Consider the following 22075-nt stretch of genomic DNA (forward strand, 5'->3'; position numbering starts at 1 on the left):
TTTGGAAATCTTATAATCAACATTTAATTGGATGGTGGTGTGTGGGTTTTTTTTTTCTTAACCAGTCTTCCAACACCACCCCCCCAATCTCTTAATTAGAATATTTAGTCTAAGTATAGTTAATGTCATTTCTGACATTTGGATTTAAATCTGCATCTTATTTTGTCCTGCCTAATTTTTCTGTTTATTTCTGTACCTTTTGCATTAATTTTTTTATTACTCTTTTTTTCTTTTCCTTCTCCATTAAACTGGGAATAATATACTCTATTATTTTGGTAATTACTCTAGAAACAGTGTATGTACCTAACTCATTAAATTCTAAATTAACCAATATCTTTACCTTCCTCACAGACAGTATAACATCTTGGAATATTTTAACTCCATTTCAGCTCCCTCCTGTCTTGCGTGTTATTTTGTCACAAATTTTAATTCTATCTTGGTTTTTATTTAACTCTGGAAGATACCGTTTTTTATGGTTAGTGTTTATTTAGATTTGGAAAATTTGCCCTTCCAAAAAAGAGGTTGTAAGACTGGATTAAAAAATTACACACAATTCAATTAAATGTTGGTTGTAAGAAATTCAGATGCCCAAGATCTCTTGGGCATATCATTGGGAATTATTGTCATTCTCCCTAAAGTACTTCCTTTGAAGTTTCTTTTAGGAAAGGTCTCCTGGTAGCAAACTTTTTTATCTGAAAACTTATCTATTTTTACTTTTGTTCTTAAAGATAATTTTGCTACATGTACAATTTTTTTTTAATTTTTATTGTGCTTTTCATGCAAGTTTAGAAATCAAGTCAGTCTCTTACTACATACTCCCAGTTGCTCTCCTGCTGATGAGACACCCCACTCCCTCCCTCCACTCTCTCTTCTCATGTCCATTCCACCAGCTTCTAACCCCCTCTACCCTCTCATCTCCCTTCCAGACAGGAGATGCCAACATAGTATCAGGTGTCCACCTGATCCAGGAAGCTCACTCCTCACCATCCCATTGTCTTGTCCAGTCCCTGTCTGAAGAGTTGGCATTTGGGAATGGTTCCTGTCCTGGGCCAACAGAAGGTCTGGGGGCCGTGACAGCCAGGGTCCTTCTAGTCTCAGTCAGACTATTAAGTCTGATCTTTTTATAAGACTTTGGGGTCTGCATCCCACTGCTTTCCTGCTCCATCGGGATTCTGTGTTGTGCTCCCTGTCAGGGCAGTCATTGGTCGTAGCCGGGCACCATCTCCGTGTAAAGTTTCTGATTGATGGTGGTTTATTCTGTCTGAGCCCATTCAAGATTCTGTTACATTCTAATATAATCAATTCCAATGTATTCTGACTTCTTCGTTATTGCAACAGTCACTTGAAGATTGTCCTTTTTTTTTTTGGTATTGTGCAGTTCATTGTGGTGGTTTCTAGGCATAGATTTCTTTCTACCCTGCCTGAGAGTCATTAGACTTCCAGAATCTGTGATTTGGTATATTTCACCAATTCTATAATCTTGTCTTTGAGTGTTGCTTCTGCCCCATTCTTTCTTTCTGGAGCCCTGTTTAGGCTTGTGTTAGATCTTCTCATTCTTTATCACCTCTTAACCTCTCCTATTTTCCATTTCCCTCTCTTTCTCTCCTGCCCTCCTGTCTGTACCATCTGCTGCATTCTGGATATTTCTTCAGATGTGTTATAATTCAATATTCAGCTTTAGTAATCTGCCATTAAATCCCGCCGTTAAGTTTTTTACTCTCTTGCCCTTTATTCATATTTTGAATGCATTTTCTTTCTTTAAACATATTAAATAAGCTTTTTTTAATACTGTGTATCTGAGCTGACAATTCAATATTTTAATTTTTAACGGGTCTGAGTCTGCTTTTTTTTTTTTTTTCATTTTTCCCCTGTGAACTCATGCCATAGTATCTAGTTTCCCAGTTGGGTTTGTGATATTTTGACTATGACCTCATCTTTCTTGGAGCTTTGTGTAGGAATTGTTTGAGGTCTGAGCTGCTCTAGAGTAGATTGAATCTGCTTCTTCCTGGGGGCATTGTCTTCTTGAGAGCACTTTAAACCACTGTGTATCATTTACTCTTAAAATGCCCTTGATTATTTTATGCTCCACTGAAAAGGGAAAAAAAAAAAAAAGAAAAACTCTGCCAATTAAGTGTTAATTAATTTTTGGAAAATTCTCAGCCATTATGTTTTGAAATATTTCTTCTGCCCGATTTTCTGTCTCCTATTGGGACTCCAATTCATGTATATTAAACTGTTTGATAGTGTCCCATGGATCTTAGATACTGTGTTTTATTTTTTTCCCTTTTTCTTTCACTTTCATTTTTAATAATTTCCATTGACTTACCCTCAAATTGGCTGAATCTTTTTTCTACTGTTTCTCGTCTGCTGATAAACTCACTTAAAGAATTCTTCATCTCTGATATTGTATTTTTCCCTTCTCCCTGGGTGATTTCATCCATCCCTGTGACTTTAGAGGAGCCCTGGTGGCTCAGTGGTTAAGAGCTTGGCCGCTAACCAAAAGGTCAGCAGTTAAATCCACTAACTGCTCCATGGAACCCTATGGGGCAGTTCGGCTCTGTCTTATAGGGTCACGATGAGTCAAAATTGACTTGACAGCAGTGGGTTTTTGTGAGTTTAGAATCATCTATATACTGACATGGAGCCCTGGTGGTACAGTGGTTAAGAACTTGGCTGCTAACCAAAAGGTTGACAGTTTGAATCCACCAGCCGCTCCTTGGAGACCCTGTGGCGCAGTTCCGCTCTTTCCTGTAGGGTCGCTATGAGTTGGAATTGACTTGATGGCAACAGGTTTGGTTTTTTTTTTTTTTTAATATATATACTGATACAATGGACGGACACAGTGACTGCAACAGTGGGCTCAAGCATAACAACAGTTGCAAGGATGGCGCAGGACTGGGCAGTATTTCGTTCTGTGATTGGGAACCAACTCAATGGCACCTAAAAACAACAATATATGCTGACAACTCCCAAACCTCTCTCTCTTGGTAACTCCAGATTTGAACATTCTAGTGGCTGTCACTATTGGATGTGTATCAAGTGCCATGAACTTCAGAAGCCCCAAATTGAACTTATCCTATCCTGGCCATCTGTTCTTACTGCTTTATATCTTCTACAACTAATCAGTAACCAGTTATTTAAGCTACCTGTTAAATATCTCTTGAAAACATTCCTTCGTTCTCATTTTTTAAATTATGAAGTATCTGAAATGTATGCAAAAGTACCTGAAATAATACAATAACTATCCATGTACTCATAATCTAAATCTAACAAATTTTGCCATATTTCCCATGTATTGCATCATGTACCTTTGAAGTGTCTGTTTTCACTCTCATATCTCATCCACTTTACAATCTGAATCATCTTTTAAAACACAAATTTAATTGCACAGCACCCCTTCTTCAAATTTTTCAGTGCTATGCCCTCAACACCCACTTTAATTTGGGATCCAAGCCACTTTTATAAATAGGGTGGCTTTTCATCTTACTCAACTGGGTCAGTCCTAGTTGATGTCTGTTGTCCCAGTGTGGTTATTAATAATATCTCTTTCACTATTAAAAGTATCCTGGTTTGGATGATAAATTATATGGTCGCCCTACATACAAGGCCCTTTATGATCTTCTTCTCTGCGTATCTTTCTTACCTGTCAGTATTTTTCCGCATACAACCTGCCCGTCTTCCTTCATTGTCTCCTTATGTCACATTCTTTTGGGCTACCTTGCATGAAACTCCCTGCCCCCAATTAAAAGTTGGCAAACCTTCAAGATAAATATTCAGTTCAAACCCCATCTCCTCTAAAAAGTTAACCTGGCCCATCCTGCATGATTTAGTTAGTAATTCAATAATTTCAAAGTTGTTGTTGTTGTTAGGTGTTGTCTAATCGGTTCCGACCCATAGCAACCCCGTGCACAACAGAACGAAACACTGCCTGGTCCTGTGCTATCCTTACAATCGTTGTTATACTTGAGCCCATTGTTGCAGCCACTGTGTCACTCCACCTCGTTGAGAGTCTTCCTCTTTTCCCCTGACCCTGTACTTTACCAAGCATGATGTCCTTCTCCAGGACTGATCCCTCCTGACAACATGTTGTAGAGGTGTTAAATTTTCTTGTAGATTTTAGAGATTAGACCCTTGTCTGATTTGTAATAGATAAGAATTTTTTCCCAGTTTGAGGTTCTCTTTTTACTCTTTTGGTGAAGTCTTTGGATGAGCATAAGTGTTTAATTTTTAGAAAATCCCAGCTATCTAGCTTATCTTCTGGAGTTTGTATGTTGTTCGTTGTAGTCTGTATCTTACCAATGCCATGTATTAGGGCCTCTAGCGTTGATCTTATTTTTTCTTCTGTGATCTTCATAGTTTTTGGCTTTAGGTCTTTGATCCATTTTGAATTAGTTTTTGTATATGGTGTGAGGTATGGGTCTTGTTTCATTTTTTTGCAGATGGACATCCAGTTTTGCCAGCAGCATTTGTTAAAAAGACTGTCTTTTCCCCATTTGATAGACTTTGGACTCTTGTCGAAGATCAGGTGACCATAGGTGGATGAATTTACATTCGGGTTTTCAATTCTGTTCCATTGATCAATGTATCTGTTGTTGTACCTGAGTACCAGGCTGTTTTGACTACCATAGCTGTATAGTAGGTTCTGAGGTCAGGAAGTGCAAGTCCTCCTTCTTTATTCTTCTTCTTCAGTGGTGCTTTATTTATCTGGGGCTTCTTCTCTTTCCATATAAAGTTAATGATAAGTTTTTCCATCTCTTTGAAGAATGTTGTTGGTATTTGGATTGGGATTGCATTGTATTTGTAAATTGCTTTGGGTAGAATTGTCATTTTCATAGTGTTGAGCCTACCTATCCATGATTATGGTATGTTTTTCCATTTATGTAGATCTCTTTTGGTTTCTTGCAGTAGGGTTTTGTAGTTTTCTTTGTGTAAGTCCTTTACGTCCCTGGTTAGGTTTGTTGCTAAGTGTTTTACTTTTTTAGGGGCTATTATAAATGGTATTGTTTCCATGATTTCCTTTTCATTGTTCTCTTTATTGGTGTATAGGATTCCAAGTGATTTTTGTATTCCAAGTGTTTACCTTGTATCCTGTGACTCTGCTGAATCTGTTAGTTCTAGTAGTTTTCTCGTGGAGTCTTTTGGGTTTTCTCTGTATAGTATCGTATCATCTGCAAATAGGGACAGTTTAACTTCTTCATTACCAATTTGAATGCCCTTTATTTCTCTTTTTTTCTTGCCTTATTGCTCTAGCTGGGACTTCCAGCACAACGTTAAATAGGAGTGGTGATAAAGGGCATCCTTGTCTTGTTCCTGTTCTCAAGGGGAATATTTTCAGCCTCTCTCTGTTAAGAACGATGTTGGCTGTTGATTTTGCATAGATGCCCTTTATCATGTTGAGAAATTCCCCTTCTATACCTATTTTATTGAGGGTTTTTATCAGGAATGGGTGTTGGACTTAGTTGAATGCCTTTTCTACATCACTTGAGATGATCATGTGATTCTTTTCTTTCCTTTTATTTATGTTGTGATTTACATTGATTGATTTTCTAATGTTGAACCATCCTTGCATACTTGGTGTGAATCCTACTTGGTCGTGGTGTATTATTTTTTTGATATGATGCTGAGTTCTCTGGGCTAGAATTTTGTTGATAATTTTTCCACCTGTATTCATGAGAGATATTGGTCTGTAATTTTCTTTGTTTTGTGGTGTCTTTGCCTGGTTTTGGGATCAAGGTTATGCTGGCTTCATAGAATGAATTAGCAGTATTGCTTCCTTTTCTGTGTTCTAAAATAGTTCGAGTAGCACTGGCATAAGCTCTTCTCTGAATGTTTGGTAGGATTCTCCAGTGAAGCGAACTCGGCCAGGGCTTTTTTTTGTTGGGAGCTTTTTTTTATTACCTTTTTGATCTTTTCTCTTGTTATGGGTCTCTTCAGATTTTCAGCATCATTTTGTGTTAGTTTGGGTCGGTGGTGTGTTTCTAGAAATTTGTCCATTTCTTCTGGGTTTTCAAATTTGTTGGAGTATAGTTTTTCATAATACTCTGTTATGATCCTTTTTATTTCAGTTGGGTCTGTTGTAATGTCCCCATTTCATTTCTTATTTGGGTTATTTGCGTCCTCTCGTGTTTTTCTTTTGTAAGTTTGGCCAGTGGTTTGTCAATTTTGTTGATCCTTTCAAAGAACCAACTTCTGGTTTTGTTGATTCTATTCTTTTTCTATTCTCTATTTTATTTATTTCTGCTCTGATCTTTATTATTTCCTTTCTTCTTGTGGCTGTGGGCTTCTTTTGCTGTTCACTTCCTAGAAGGACTTTTCTATCAGTCAGAGTTATCAGTCACAGAGCCCTCTAGACATTTTAAGCAAGAAAGTTTATTTATTAGGTAGCACGCAGTCCCTGGGAGTACCGAAAAGTTAAGCTTAGAGACCGCATAGCCAGGAACAGTTCTCAGATCACACCATGGGGCTGAATTAGTGAGGACCCCACTGCAGTCCTTACTGGGCACAGACTGCAGTTTGCACTGCTGATTCCATTTGCCAGAATCACCACCATTGCTAGAAGATGGATTTCACAGGGCACCTGCTTCTTCATAATGCTCACTTTTGAATCAAATCTCATTCAGGTGCATCTGACAGGAGAGGTAGATTAATTCTCTGCACCCTAATTTCAAGGGTGATTGAGAAAGTGAGTTTTCTGGTTTCTGCCATGAGAGAACCACAACTGTTAAGAGTGTCCACAAGTTGCTTGACAGCCATACAACATGAAACTGTCCAGGATACTTACAGAAAATCATTGTGAGGGGTTGAATAGGGCAAAAATTAGTGTGCTGTATACTCGCTTCAATTTTAATAAGTTTATCCAAACTAATTGAATACTGCCATTACAGAAACTCAAGCAAGCTTTTCTTGCTTTCTGATGAGTAGCTCCTGTGAAAGATGGTGGTAGAGAGATAATAGATAGTTGAGCTGATTGGAAAGTGTATCCTACAAATAGGAAACTGAGTAGAAAAAAAGCCAATTTTAGGAGCATTTGAAACAAGACTTACTTTTAGGTCAGTTAGCTAAAAGGAGCTGTTCATTGTACGAGTAATGCATCCACCTTTTTATAAAGGGCTAGTGTGAGTAATTGTTTATCCTTCCTCTCCTTCTCATCTTTCCTTAGCAAATAACTATGCATAACTTCCTTTGAGATATCTTTTATAGCTAGTTTTTAACTGGAACTTCTGATGCAAATTGATCCACCGCTTTGAGTCTGTCCCACAATTTTGAGCCAAAACCTCATTAAGGCCAGTGGATAGCAACCAGCATATCTGTGAGTTGGCTTTCCAGAATTAGGGATGCAGCTTATTTAGAGAACGACCTTATAATACTTACCTCCAGTCTCAAGAAATGCTTTTTGCTTTAAAATCTGAAAAATAGAGTATATTAATATAGTTACTGCTTTCTTTTGGTTAATATTTGCCTGGCATATCTTTTTCTGTCCTCTGATTTTCAACTTTCCAGGCCTTATGTTTTAAAGGTATCTCTTGTAAACAGCATGTAGTTGGAATTTGCTCTTCTGAGTGTTTTAATACTTTTACATTTTTGTGGTTGCTTATAAATCAGGTTTTATTATCTTTTTATTTTCCATTTCCAGATTTTTCTGTCTCGTCCTATCTTTTATAAAATTGAAGTTTTCTTAACACCCCCCCCCCCCACACACACACACTATTTCTAATCTCTTAACAATTACCCTAGAAATCTTAATTTAAATTATGCTTACTTTGGAGGCATTCGTGGTTCAGTGGTAGAATTCTTGCTTTCCAGGAGGGAGACCCATATTTGATTCCTACCTCATGCACGTCCACCATCCCTCTGTCAGTGGAGGCTTGCCTATTGCTATGATGCTGAACAGATTTCAGGGGGAGCTTCCAGACTAAGATGGACTAGGAGGAAAGGCCTTACTGTCTACTTCCAAAAATCAGCCAGTGGAAAACCCTATTGATCACATTTGTCCGATCCACAGCCAATCATGTGGATGACACAGGACCAGGCAGCATTTTGTTTTGTTGTGCATGGGTTGCCACAAGTTCGGATCTGATTCACCAGCAGCTAATAACAATGTGCTTAATTGGCATTTTGCTTTTACCCTTTTTTTAACCCTGCAACCTGGTTGTTAACTGACATATTTATCAATTTCATTACTCACCATTTACTTTTAGTATTTCTGACCTTCCTTTTGGCATCATTTTCCTTCTCTAAATTAAACATCCATAGTAAGAAATATGTTTGCTATTGCAGTCATACACACCATTGAAACAAAAGTTTTATAAAATAGTGTTTATTCTTCTTATGTAAAGTACACTGACATTTTCTATTCTTTTTTGCTCTTGTATACCTGTTATAATCTACTAAATCAGTGTCATGATCCATTAATGACCATAATCTATGATATGAAAAAACAGTACTTTAGAAGGTTCTATTTTATGTGTTTATTGGTGATAAACTCTTTTTATCCCAAATGCCTTCATACCAGTTTCTGAAAAATATTCTCACTTGGTTACAATTCCACTTGGCCTGTTTCTTCTCTCAGAACATCAAAGATACTATTCCAGTGTCTTCTAACTTCTGGTGTTGCCTTTGAATTCAGTCTGATTGTAGGTGATCGTTCATTTTTTGAGTAGCTTTATGATTTCATTGTCTTTGGTCCCTAGTAGTTTCACTAGAGGATGTCTAGGTGCATTTTTTTTTTTAATTTAGCGTATATGGTAAACTTTATTATATGGTAAACTTTGTGCTTCCTGGGCCTGTGGAGTCATGTCTTTCATCAGTTTGGGAAAATTCTCAGCCATTATATCTTCAAATATGTTTCCCTCATCTATGTTCTCTGTTCTCTTTTTTTCTGTAATTACAATTAGACATGTTACTGGATATTCTCATTCTATTCTCTGTAGTTTTGAAACTCTTTTTCATATTATCCTGTCTCCTTGTCCCTGTGCAACATTATAAGTAATTTCTTTCCGTCTGTCTTTACTACATTTTTTTTTAATTTGAGATATAATTCACAAACCACAAAGTACCCTCTTAAAGTGTACACTTCCGTAGTTTTTGTATATTCACAAGGTTGTGCATCTATCACCACAGTCTAATTCCAGAACACTTTCATCACCTTGCTACGTCTTTTTCAAGTATTACCTAGTCTGTTTTTTAACTCATCCCCTGGGGTGCTTCTGTTTGTTTGTTTTTGATAATGATGTTTTTCAATACTAAATGTCCAATTTGGCTCTTTCTGTAGTCTGCCTACTTATTTTTATAGTGCTTCTATCTTATTTTTAAACGTTTTATACTGTTTAATATTCTGTAAGAGATTACGCCAGTATCTGAGATTCTTGTGGGCCTACATCCATTTCCACTGACTCTCACTTATGACAGTTTTATTTCCTTTTGTGCGTGGTGACCTTTGATTGTAACTCATATTTGACTGATCTTAACCTAGGAAAATTTTTAGGTCAAAATTGAGGATGCCTTTTGAGAGGATTTGTGGTTCCCTCTACAAAGACCCAGAGATCCTGAGATCTCTCCAGCCCACTTCTAGGTTCTTTTATGTAATGAGGAGTCTCACACTTAGCTCTTCCACCTTGCTCAAACCCCCAGTGTCACCCACATGTCTTCAGGAAAGTCCTTGCCTTTCACTGCTCAGGTTTCAGAGTCAGATCATGGTGGATTTTTTTGTTTTGTTTTTTTTCTCCAGTTGCCCCTTTTGGGATTAAGCTTTCTTCCTTTGGATCCAGCAGTGCAGTAAAAAAAAAAGTTTTTATGGAGTCTTTTTTTTTTTTAAGCCAGTTAGAATGTATCTTGGGAGCAGGGCATGACAGAGTATCTAGTTCACCATACTGCCAAGGGAGAAAGTAAAATTAAACTCTTTGGAACATTTGTGTATTTGAAAACAACTGTTAATACAGCCACACAAATTACCACCCACCAAATTGCCATTTGTGTACTACCCAGCATTTACTGATGCCATTAATTTTATTATCCTTATTTCTCTCTTCAGGTAAGATAGCTTTCTTTGTATAGCATTACTTAAAATTTTACCAGGTTCATTTTTTATTTCTATTTTGTGGTTCTTACAGGATTATGTTGACAAAGAGAAGGCAATTGCAAAAGCCTTGGAAGACCTCAGAGCCAACTTCTACTGTGAACTCTGTGATAAGCAATATCAGAAACATCAGGAATTTGACAACCATATCAACTCCTATGATCATGCGCACAAGCAGGTAAGGAGTAGTTACCTGCTAACAGGGAAACAGATGCTTTATCTGTTGTTATAACTATAGAATTTTATGAGTGTACCCAAAAAAACTAGGTGAATATCATTTCTTTTGTCTACTGGTTTTTATCTGAGGCCATCTGGCATATTTGATTTTTTCAGAGGCAGCAGTTCTGACATAGATCTTCCTCTCCCCGCCCTTCCTTTAATGATTTTAAGTAGAGTGAAGACTTGTGAGTTTCATAAATCTTACATAAAGGTTTTGACTTTGAGTGATTTCTACATTTTTATTTAATTTGGTGATTCACCTTAAAGTCGTTGGGAACTTTGTTTCCCCTTCTTGCCTTTTCTGAACATGCTAAATTTTGAACAGTTACCTCAGATTGTGGTCTTTTCATTTTCCATGTGCTTTATTGGCTACGATTTCCTATCAGTAAGTCGTTTGGTTATTCAGTATGCTTTGAAAGGTAGATAAATATGGAGAAGGAAAATAAAATTAGGAGCTGCCTTAACTTTAACAAAAAACTCTGATGCTGCATGTTGAAGAGCTTGCTGAAGAAATAAATTACACTTTCTTTGCAGTCTTTTTTTTTTAATCAGTTTAGAAAAGAAACTTGCTTGTACCTAATTAATTACTGTATAAAGAAGATGGCAGTAATTCCCCTGGGAAATTATAGAAGGAGGAAATTAATCTTTAGATCTATAGGAGAGTTCTAGATTATTAAAGAGTTTTGAGCTATTTGATCTTGGGTGACTTTAACAGAACTCAGTACGTCTTTGGGGATACAATAGTAGTATTTGTTAAACATCTAAGATTTATGAGCATCGCTGGAATGACACCTCTTAAACTGGACTGTTGAACCAAGATTTTTATTTTAGAACTACTTCTTCATCTTCCAACTAACCATAAGATTTCAGTGCACAGGTAAAACACAAGCTTTGACCAAGTTTTACTCTAAATTGCAAAGGGGTTGTTTGTAAGCTGGTTACGATCTCATACTTTTTTCAGTAATCTCTCACATTTAACCACACTTAACCAATTTAACATTCTTTCATTGATAAGAGTATTGTAAAAACAGCTTGGAGGCAGTGTCTGACCTCTTCTAACTTTGAAAGGGGGAAGGAGAACCAAGACTAACAGCCCAAGGCTGATTCCTGTGAGGCAGAGGTCAGACATGCCTCTCTCTGCTGTTTTACCAGTTCTGACACCAACCGTCTTTCCCACGGCATTGTCTGCTGGGTTCAATAGTTCACTGCAGTGGCCACGCAGAACTCACAAGCTGTACTCACAGTTACGAGGTTTATTAGGGAAGTGACAGTTCAGGTTCAGGAATACTCAGGATATAGTTCTTTCATCAGGACAGCCTTTCCCCAACTCTGCTCACAGCGACACCTCTCCCGGGCCCTTGGCCTCTCCCCGAAGGCACTCAGCTTTCTCACTGTGTGGGCCAGGAAGCCCACCTCACCATCTCCTGCTCCTGGGTCTCTGCTGGGTCTCTCCTGCCACTGCTTCTCACTGTCTCCTCTTCAGCGTTATCACTTGCTCTCACCATTCCCTCAAGGGCAAATTCTGCCTATCCACCTAATTTTTCAGTTGTTCAATCTGTGTAAAATTTAGATTTTCAAGTTACTATTTTCTATGAAATTAACAGTGAAAGCTTACTAAAGACATTTAGCATCCAAGTACATATCCACCTTTGTGGCTCGTGAGAATTTCTTGAATTAAAAAATGTCTTTGATAAATCAAAAGACTCCAGAGGAAACTTCATGCACAAAAAGGACATTTAAGAAGGTTACATTTTTAGTTGATGAGAAATTTTTTGAGTAAGTTTTCAGCTAGAAAGAGAAGCAAGAAAGGTGTAACTCTAGCTTGAAAAATGTATTGAGTTGCTTTTATGGGAAAAATAAATTCTATCAATGCAAAACAGATTAAATCTGAACAAAAGTAAAAACTAATAAAATTTCATATTGACAACAGTAATGTAACAGGTGGCGATGTTTTAGTGATGCTGCTGTCAATCCCGAGTGTAGTAGAAATTGTTACAACTCAGTTCATTTGAATTTGACTGTTTGTTCTTCTGTGGACCTTGTGATAACTCCATTCTCTCCCCTCACCACTTTTCTCTTTGCAGTGGTTCTTAATTTGGGGAGATTTTGCCCCCCAGGGGACATTTGGCAGTGTCTGAAGACAATTTTCTTGTCACAACTGAGGCAGGGTGCTACTAGTGCATAGAAGCCAGAGACACTGCTAAACATCCTGCAGTAGACAGGACAGCCCCACAGCAGTGTGTGTATGTGTGTCAGTCCATACACAGCCCTGAGGCTGAGAAACTCTGCTCTGTTAGAACTACTGAAAACTTCCAGATAACGTGTGACGTTGTGATACCATTTGACCTTTACTTGGTACAAACATACCATCATTTTACGTATCTAGTTTTGTTGTAAACATTTATAAGGTGCTTGTCTAGATGATCCAAAGTATTCATTCATGGCCTACCTGTTAGAATGTATCTGTTATCTGCGGTCTGGGGAAAATCTTTAGCTGGTGTGATTAATAAATGCATGTGAGTTTATTTTATGACCTTAATCAAAAGCTTATCTTAGGTTATTTAAAAAAAAAAAAACAGATGTAGTGTGAGTTTGGTTTTTGTTTTGTTTTTTGTGGAGTGTTCTTTAGTTTATTTGATTGAAATGGAAGCTTTTCCACCTTTCTTCATGCTGCTTTCTTAATGCAAATGGTAGAATCTGGAAATAGAATGTTGTAAGGATATAAATAAACAACAACAAGAAAAAGCGCAGTACTGGATTTTTTTAGTTTAACTCTTCCCTGCACTTAGAATTTATAAGGAACCTTTAATTGACCTTGGTATAGTTAAATAACTCCCAGCAGGAGTTAGGTCCTGTTTTGCATTCTTCTTTGGTGGACATGAGCTTACCATACAAATGGACCTACCATTTTCCAAATTCTTACTCTAAAATCATAAAGACACCCTGTCTTGTCTTCCAGGAAGGCACACAGGATTATTATGAATCTGAAATAATAGGTAAGTACATTCAACCCTGTATTAGTAATCCCTAGTTTGCATCTTCGATCAAATTTTTATAGTAGTGGTAAAGTACTACTATAGGCAGGATCCTGAACATATCTTTACCTTTATTTAGCACAAATAATCTCTTAAAAAGCAGCTATGTAGTCACCCTCATTCATGGAGTTTTTTTTGTTTCAGTGGGGGTGTTATATGCCTTATCGTATTCACTAGGTTTTCTCAAATTTTCTAAGATATTTTGTGAAGAAAGTCGTTAATACAAAAATATTAAGACCCAGCTTAATCTTCAAAGATAAAAACGCTAATGAGATATTTTGGCTCTTTTCAGTTGTTTAATTGTAGTTTAAAATGATAAATTTTAATACATTTTGAACTCTCCAGGGTTAGGCCTTTCTGCTCCTTAAGATACAACCCAAACTATGACTCGTTTTTATGTAAGTTCTGATATGCCTGAATGTTCAAAAAACATTAGTACCCATCTTCCCCTACCTTTGTTGACTTGGTTATAAGTTAAAGTTGAATTTGAAATTAAACGTTTTTCCATCCCTGCTTCCTTGCCTCTTTAATTATATTTCATATCTTTTAAAAAACGTGTCTGCAAATGGATATGACAGTGGAAATTATTTTCTTCAGTTGTTCAAGGGGCCTAAAGTTCAAATTCCAAAGACATTCTCAGAAGTAAATTGTAGTAGCACAATAATAGTCAATGCCTTATTTTATCCAACTCCTATCATATCATTAAATACTGAATTTGCGTTACTGGATAATTTTGATAATTGTATTTAATAATTATTCGATCTTCATTATGTCCGCTGTAGCTTAAACTATTTTCTCCACTCTTATTAAACTAAAGAAAACTTTATTAGTAATTATTAGTCACATGTACTCTTTCACTTTAGTACCAGGCTACTATGTTTATTATAACACTTTTTTTTTCCTTTCCTTTCTTGGTGCCTGTTACCTACTTAAGCTTCTTACCCTCTTCTGTTTGTGCCACTAAGGGGTCCTCCCCACCAGAGATCACAAATTGTTCCACAGATATGTATTGTTTGGCCTTTATGGTGTTAGTTAGTTTTACCCCTTTAATTTCAGTTGGTTCCCTCTTTTTAAAAATTAGGAGACTTCATAGAATTCAGACTTTGGCCTGTCTTGAAAAATTTAAATATCTGACAACATTATGCCTGTATTTCAATATGTGTAACTGTCTGTGGTACCCTGATCCAGTCATCAAAATCTGGCACTCTAAAGCAGCTTCAAGAAACTCCTTTACCTTGTAGAGAGACTACTGTCTTGGTCAGAGGGAAAAATACTTTGACCTCAAATAGCTTCAGTATGAGAACCCCTATAGTTTTTCTGTTTTCTGAAGAGACTGAAGTCTCATTAATACCAAAGTTATGAGATCTGCTTCAGCTGTGAATAAAGGTAGTAGTTTCCTGAGCTCTAAATAGCTGAGCTAAAACAGATAAAGCCTGTAGCAGCCACCACGACTTCTCTGTTCTAAATTGTACGGAATAGAATCTATTACTATATGATTTTAGTTAAGTTTGTCTAAACGATTGCAACTACTTTTTGACAGCATTGCTTCATTGTTAATTGACTGATTAATTCAGTACCCAGTAATTGTATATTACTAAGGAACAGAAATTTGAGAGTTTTCCTCATTACTCAAAAGTGGAACAGGTTCTGAATTGAAGTATTTTCTGAGAAATTACTTGGTAATAGAAGCAGTGGTCATTTTTGGATTTCACAAGGACTTCAGTAACGGTTGGAATGGTAGCTGTCCCTTTGAAATATCACTGTTCACTGATCGGGTTTTTGCCTCTTAAGATTTTTTACATCATTTAATACTCTGTATGCTTGATATATGTGGCAGCAGGACAATAAACATAGCAAAACCAGTTGGACCTCCGGCAAGCCAAATGCAGATTTGAAGAAATGCAGACTGGCTGTCTTGATCAGTGATGCTTTAAGATTCAGTTGGTCGAAAACCTAGACGTAAATAAAAAAGGCAAGATGAAAGAAGACAATTTTAGGACTAAATTAAAAAGAGAATGATGCATCTAAGAAGTTAGACCACCAAGATCAGTGACTCATGAAGATATTCCATAAGTACTTTATCTTTTGGGTGTTTACAGAGTGTTTATCCTTAGAAAACCATAAAGTAATTACTGCAGGGATGTGAAATCAGTTTGGAAACCTTAAAGTAGCTATGAATCCAAAGCTTCATAAATGTTGATTTAAACAGCGGTTTGATTCTGAAAAGATTATCCATTGAGAAGCAAAGCAAGTGTGAAGGGGAAGATGCATCTCAGAACTTGAGTGTGTTGTTTTCTTTTAATAACCTATAGCAGAGATATGAAAATATTAGGTTCAGTGGTACTTTGTAGAATTTGTGGTACTTTGTACCACTGTGGGTGCCGTTTCCCTTGGAGCTGTTTTTGCCAAGTAAGAGAATTGATATCATCTAGCCAGTCCTCCAAAAATTAAGCATATTTTGAGGCTTTTCACCTGGGGACTACCACATTAAATCTTATGTGCTCACCAGCTCTGCTTGTGTTGAGAATAGACTTTTTCTTACACCCATCTGTCACAACCTAGTTAACCTTGCAAAAATCTTCGTCACCTCAAGGAAACTTTTTCTGAATAGGGGTAACCTTAAAGAGCCCCTTGGAAAGCTAGTATTGCAGGTAAACTCTGCGTTCTTTTTATTATGTATGTCTAACTCTGGTTCTTCATCCTGGCACACAATTCCAATGTGAATAAAAATGATTCTGCATAATTTATGTTCTGTAGTTTTCAACCTGCTTTCTGCCACTATACACTTTAATTGCGGATTCATGGAGATTAGATTCTGGAATGAGGCTATGTGTTCTATTGTTGTCTGAAAAGTAAGAGCAACCTAAGTAATGATAAGTTCATGAGTGAAAATGCTGAAAAGAGATCTGAACTGAGAAGTTGCTATTCTGTTTGCTTTGGGCCCAAGCAATTCTTACCAATTATGCTCCTTCAGTTTTTACATAGAGGACAAATCTTTGTCTCCAGACATGATCTGGAGGGCTATGTAGATAACACTTAAAACTCATTATCCACAAAACCACAAGGGGATACCATTTCATACCCACTAGTATGGCTGAAATAGAAAAGACACAGTAACAAGTGTTGGCAAGGATTTGAAGAATTTAGAACCCTCATACATTGATACTGAGATTGTAAAATGGTTCAGCCACTATGGAGAACAGTCTACCAGTTCCCCAAACAGCTAAACATAGAATTACTGTATGACCCAGCATTTCTACTCTTAGGTCTGTACCCCAGAGAATGAAAACATGTGTCCATACAGAAACTCAGACAAGAATGTTCATAGCCGCAGCATTCATAATAGCCAAAAGGTGAAAACAACCCAGTTGTCTATTAGCTGATGAATGGATAAATATAACGTTGTATATCCATATAAAAGACTATAACTGAGCCATAAAAAGGAGTGACATACTGATAAATATTACAGCACGCATGAAACTTGAGTATATTATGCTAAGTGAAAGAAACCAGTCACTATTGTATGATTCCATTTATATGAAAAGTCCGGAATGCACAAATCGACAGAGACAGAAAGTAGATTAGTGGTTTTGGGGGGCTGGGCACAGGTCTGAATGGGGAGTGACTGCTAATGGTTATGAGATTTCTTTTGAAGTAGTGAAAATGTTCTAAAATTAGATAGTGGTGGTGCTTATTCAACTCTGTGAGTATACTGCAAATTGTATGCTTTAAAAGGGGTAAATTTTATGGTATGTGAATAAAGTTATTAAAAATGGTGATGGTGATAAATACATAAATATGTTTATGTATTTATACACACGTATACATACAGACATGTATGTGTGTATTAAAATACCTTAAAGCAGGCACACCAGGTACTATTAAATCTACTTTTAAGGCTTTTTACTGAGTTCCTAAACATAGCAAAGCAGGTATTCCACAGTAATTTTATGACAAATTAATTTGCTCTCCACTTAAATGTATTAATAGTCATTGTGCTGCAAAGTAATTTGGACATAAATGGTAAGCAAGTATTGTCATAAATGACTAATTAATACTACTCTTACCCAGCAAGAATTTATACTTTCTTTTTTCCCTTTCAGTTTTTTCAATATCTATAATCAGCATCAGTGTCTAGTTTTCTCTGTTACTGAATAAGATTAGTTTTTGTTGCTTACTGATATACATGTGCTAACACAAAGAATTTACATCTAATGTCCAGTTACTTTGATTTCCATAACCGTTCAGTCATAATCTTCCTTTCCTTAGTATTTTAATGCTGAGGCTTTGTGTGTTCTCTCCTGGTCTTTTCTCTCTCACCACATGGACATATCCTGGATGGCCTCATTTAGAAGCGTCCATACACTGAAACTTGAGTCAGGGTGACCTGGCCAGGCAACAACTACAGCATGATTACTTCAAATTGAGAGGGGGAGAGGAGACCTGTATTAATGTTATGGCATGAGAGAGAGGCAAGAAGACATAGTGGGGAATGAGGCTGTGGGTCTTAGGGATGCAGAATTGTTGCCATAAGAGGAAAGGAAGTCTTTAAGGTTCCAAGAGGCCAGATTTTACTTAGCCAGAGAAGGAGATGAAGGTGCAAACAACCACCCCTTCTTTACTGGACCCACTTCCCATCTCTATCAGCAAATAGTCCATGGAAGTATGTGTGTGTTCATATTCCCCTTACTAACATTCCTCTCCCAAAAAACTAATTTAAAAACTGAAACCAGTTAGATAAATTTATTGAGCATCTCTTATGTGCCATAGACACTGGGCACACTGGGGTTAGTTTCAAAGCAGAACTAAACCTCAGTCCCTGGTGTAGGGAAGTAGGGTTGCTATCTGGTAAGAGAAAGAAACCATGTATAATCTTTTCACTCTGAAGAGAAAAAATCAGGTTTTCTCTTCAGAGCTTAGTAAATATAAGGTAGGAATTTTAGTGGCAATAAGAAATACTCTTCCTTAAACTTTATTTTCTGATAGTTGAAATTCATTTCATGTGAAACAGTGGTTTTTATTCTTTAAATTTAGATCATAGATTTAAAATGCTTGAGAAAGGTAGTAATCACGTGTTCTAGTAAAGTGTACTCAATGAAATATAAATGCCTAGTATGAAATTTTATTTTGGTAAAGGAGAACAGGGTAGCACCAGAGGATTCCAAAAGATTTTATCAGATTCGGACCTTTGTTTTTAGAGGAAACGTTAGCAGGAACAGTATCATTTTTTGCTCCTGACAGAGCAGTAACTTTCTTAAAACTTCTGTCCATTATAGAAAGAAGCCATGTATCTTGAGGACCATATCAAGGATGATTTTCTACCAAGCCTGATTGTCGTAGTTTTCTTGTTTTAGTAGGCATAACGAGGCAGATGCTTCTGCTTATGAAGTCTGCATTTAAAGAGAAATAGTTGGATGCTGGGTGATCCTTCTCTGCAAATTAAAAGCCTGGTCAGATTTACCAGATTCTCATTTCCCTGGCTTATTTGTTCAGAGTTGGATGATAAGCAGGAGTTTGTCTCTGGAGTAAGACAGTTTTCTGCCAGCACAGTGCTGTATAGCTGTGCTTTAGAATTGGGATGTCATTTATGTGTGAAATGGTCTTTCACCCAAAGAGCTGCAATTATATGAGTGGGTGTCAAGTGCTCAATCAAAAGACCTCTCCTATTTTTTTGGGAAGTTTAGTGGAAATCCCAGCTACCATGTGATTGAGACTTCCTGGGAAAATTTCCTTCTGTCCCAAAAGGTGTACTTTTTTTATCTTGAAACATGCTATTAGTTTTTCAGCAAAACAGGATCTTCACATCCTTTCATTTTGAATTGGGTTCAGTCTAAAAATGTGTTATTTGACTTAAAATTCTGTTAATTAAGCTTTAATAGAGAGGTTTATAATAAAATAAACAAGTTTATGAACAACTCTTTAGAAAGCATTCTTGGTGGTGTTCAGAGATAAAGACATAGAAGCTTTGGAGTCAGTTTAAATGATTGTATCCATTCAGACTGCATCCCAGTTTGGAGTTTCATTTTAGTTTTTGTTAATGGTACGGAATTTGCTCAGTCTTTGACAGGAGTTTTTGGATTGATGACACATCTGCAATTTTTGGTTTCCTTATATGAGCTCTTTTTGAAAGGCAGGTATGTTGCTTTTTTCTCATCTGAAGAAGTCATCTGAAGTTGTGTTCCTCTTTAGAGTGTAAGAAGAAAGTCAAAGTACCAACTCACAGAGAATTGTACACGCACATTCAGTGGCAAATGAGCCAGGCCTAGTAGCCTTTTGGAATAAAATAGGCACTTCGGGAAGCCTGACATCGATGGTTCAGTGAACCCAGGTTCAGTATTCAGCCAGTGCACCTCTGCGCAGCCACCAGCCATCTGTCAGTGGAGGTTTATGTGTTGCTGTGATGCTGAAAAGGTTTCAACAGAGCTTCCTGACCCCGGCAGATTAGGAAGAAAGGCCTGGTGGCCTACTTTTAAAATCAGCCGATGAAAACCCTTTGGATTGTAACATGAGATCTGTAACTGATCATGGGGATGGCACAGGACCAGGCATCATTTTGTTCCATTATACATGGGGTCACCATGAATCAGGGGCCAACTCAATGGTGCTAACAACATTTATAAAAATTAGTTTTTAGATAAGAAGTTGAGATGTTTCTGGTCAGTGCCTTTTTTGCCATTTGGCTCAATTCTGCCCAGAAGTAAGGAGCTTAAAATTAATCAGCTAATTAAGCTTTTTGTTTCTCTTAAGGATGAGCCTTCCTACTAGCTGAGAGTAATAGCTAGAAAGACCGTATTATATCTCAAATAGATATATCCCTAATACCCATCGCCATCGAGTTGATTCTGACTCATAGCGACCCTATAAGACAGAGCAGAACTGCACTATAAGGTTTCCAAGGAGCATCTGGTGGATTCTAACTGTTGACTTTTTGGTTAGCAGCTGAGCTCTTAAACACTGTGACACAAGGACTTCATATCTATCCCTGTTAAACCCATATAGATCAAGTTGATTCCGACTCATAGCGACTCAATAGGACAGAGTAGAACTGCCCCATAGGGTTTCCAAGGCTGTAAATCTTCACAGAAGCAGACTGCCACATCTTTTTCCCCGAGGAGCGTCTGGTAGGTTCAAAACGATCTTTTGGTTAGCAGCCAAGCACTTAACCACTGTACCACCAGGGCCCCTCCATGTCTCTAATAGAGATATGAAAATATTTCATATCAGCTTTTCCTACAAATGGTAGAAATTTTATTTGGGAAAAATCAAGGATCCCGTGTTTATGCCAGTTATTCACCAGGCATTTACCATACGCTTTTTGTAGACTTAATACTACTCCATGCACTTCAGGGTTGATTACAAAGATAAGCCCTAATCCCTACCCCATATGAAGAGGGAGCAGTGTTGGAGCAGTTGTGACTTACTAAGTGCTTTACATTTATTTTGACACCTAATCTTATAAATCCCTTGATAGTCCTGCTTTTCTAATGAGGGAACTGGAACTCAGGTGAAATCACTTGGCTAGTAATTTAATGGATTTGAACCCAGGTATTTCTGACTCTGAAGCTTTACACGTACTGCCTTACTGTAAGGCGGGAATAACTAGTCAGAGACGAAAATATGGTTGGTAGAAGGAGGTATACATACAAAGTGCTGTGGTAGTTCAGAAAAAAGAAAAACCTTATCTTCTCATGAGAGGTCAGTAGAGACTTTGTGAGAGGAATTTAGTTTGACTTTGAGTAGGAAGGAAAGATTTAGAGTTAGGCATCCATTTTAGGTAGAGGAAAAGGTAAACCCTAAAATCCATGTCTTGTTATTTTTATCCGAATGTTTTCATCTGAAAGAGTCCTCAAATATACATCTTGGGTTGGGGAGGATGGGCTTTGCCAAGCCCTGAGCTCTAAGGCATTTAGATTAGAATTCAGGTGTTCCTGGTTCTGCTTTTGAGACCCCAGACGTAACTATAAAGATAGTAAAGGTGGTGTAGGAGTAATAAATACTTTTATTACTGGGCAGAGCTTTCCTGGTGCTGTATAAGGTGTAGTAAACACTCCTGCACCACCTTTACTACAGAGGGGGACTTTAATTTGAATGTTTTATTGACATTTTGTTTTCTTCCTATTGTACCTCTAGACATATACCTGTAGTAGGAATTTGAGGTAGGATATCTTCAGGATGATGTGCACATGGCCCTATCCCTTCAACTTCAAGGCTGCGCAAGTGGCTGCTGAATGATTGGAAAACCTAATCTCTGATTCAAGAGACTCCAGGGTTTGATAAAATGATTGCTCTTTTGGACAGTGTCCTGTAGTTTAGGAAACACCTCCTAAAAGTGATGGAGTATTTATAAGAGCTTAGGAAGAAATGACTGAACGTGGGGAGATTTTCCAGGTTTTTGGGGTGGCTAGAGAGAGGATGGCAGATAGGATAAAAACACACTTTCTATTTAAATCTTGGCTAGAGAGCCTGTTAAGTGTTAAGAGAAGAAAAAACTAGGTTTGTGGCCTAAAATAATCACATGAAAGTCCTAATGGCCCCTTTTCCTCTGCCTCATTCCGCTGGGAAGGAGGAAATTAGGATTCCTATTTACTTACAATACTTTTTAAAATCTTGAAGTGGTTTTATAAAAATCGTAATTCTGGGCAGCCAGCCTCAGTGAAATAGTTTTTCCAGCTGTTAGTTACTTGAACTTCCCCCAAAATAAAGGTAAATGAAAAATCCAAGACTGACCACTTTTAGACAGCAGTGT

General features: G+C 37.3%; 1 protein-coding gene across 5 annotated transcripts in view; it reads left to right on the plus strand.

The window, feature by feature from the left end:
* The window catches only part of GPATCH8 (G-patch domain containing 8), a 111576-nt gene that overhangs the window by 78613 nt on the left and 10888 nt on the right, over nt 1-22075 (plus strand). For all 5 annotated transcript variants that reach the window (XM_010594515.3, XM_064271035.1, XM_064271033.1 and 2 more), the window contains one exon: nt 10110-10253. In XM_010594515.3, coding sequence (XP_010592817.2) covers nt 10110-10253 — 144 coding nt within the window. The remainder of the gene's footprint in view (nt 1-10109; nt 10254-22075) is intronic.

This window comes from Loxodonta africana, chromosome 18 (genome assembly GCF_030014295.1).
Source record: "Loxodonta africana isolate mLoxAfr1 chromosome 18, mLoxAfr1.hap2, whole genome shotgun sequence".
Lineage (NCBI taxonomy): Eukaryota > Metazoa > Chordata > Mammalia > Proboscidea > Elephantidae > Loxodonta > Loxodonta africana.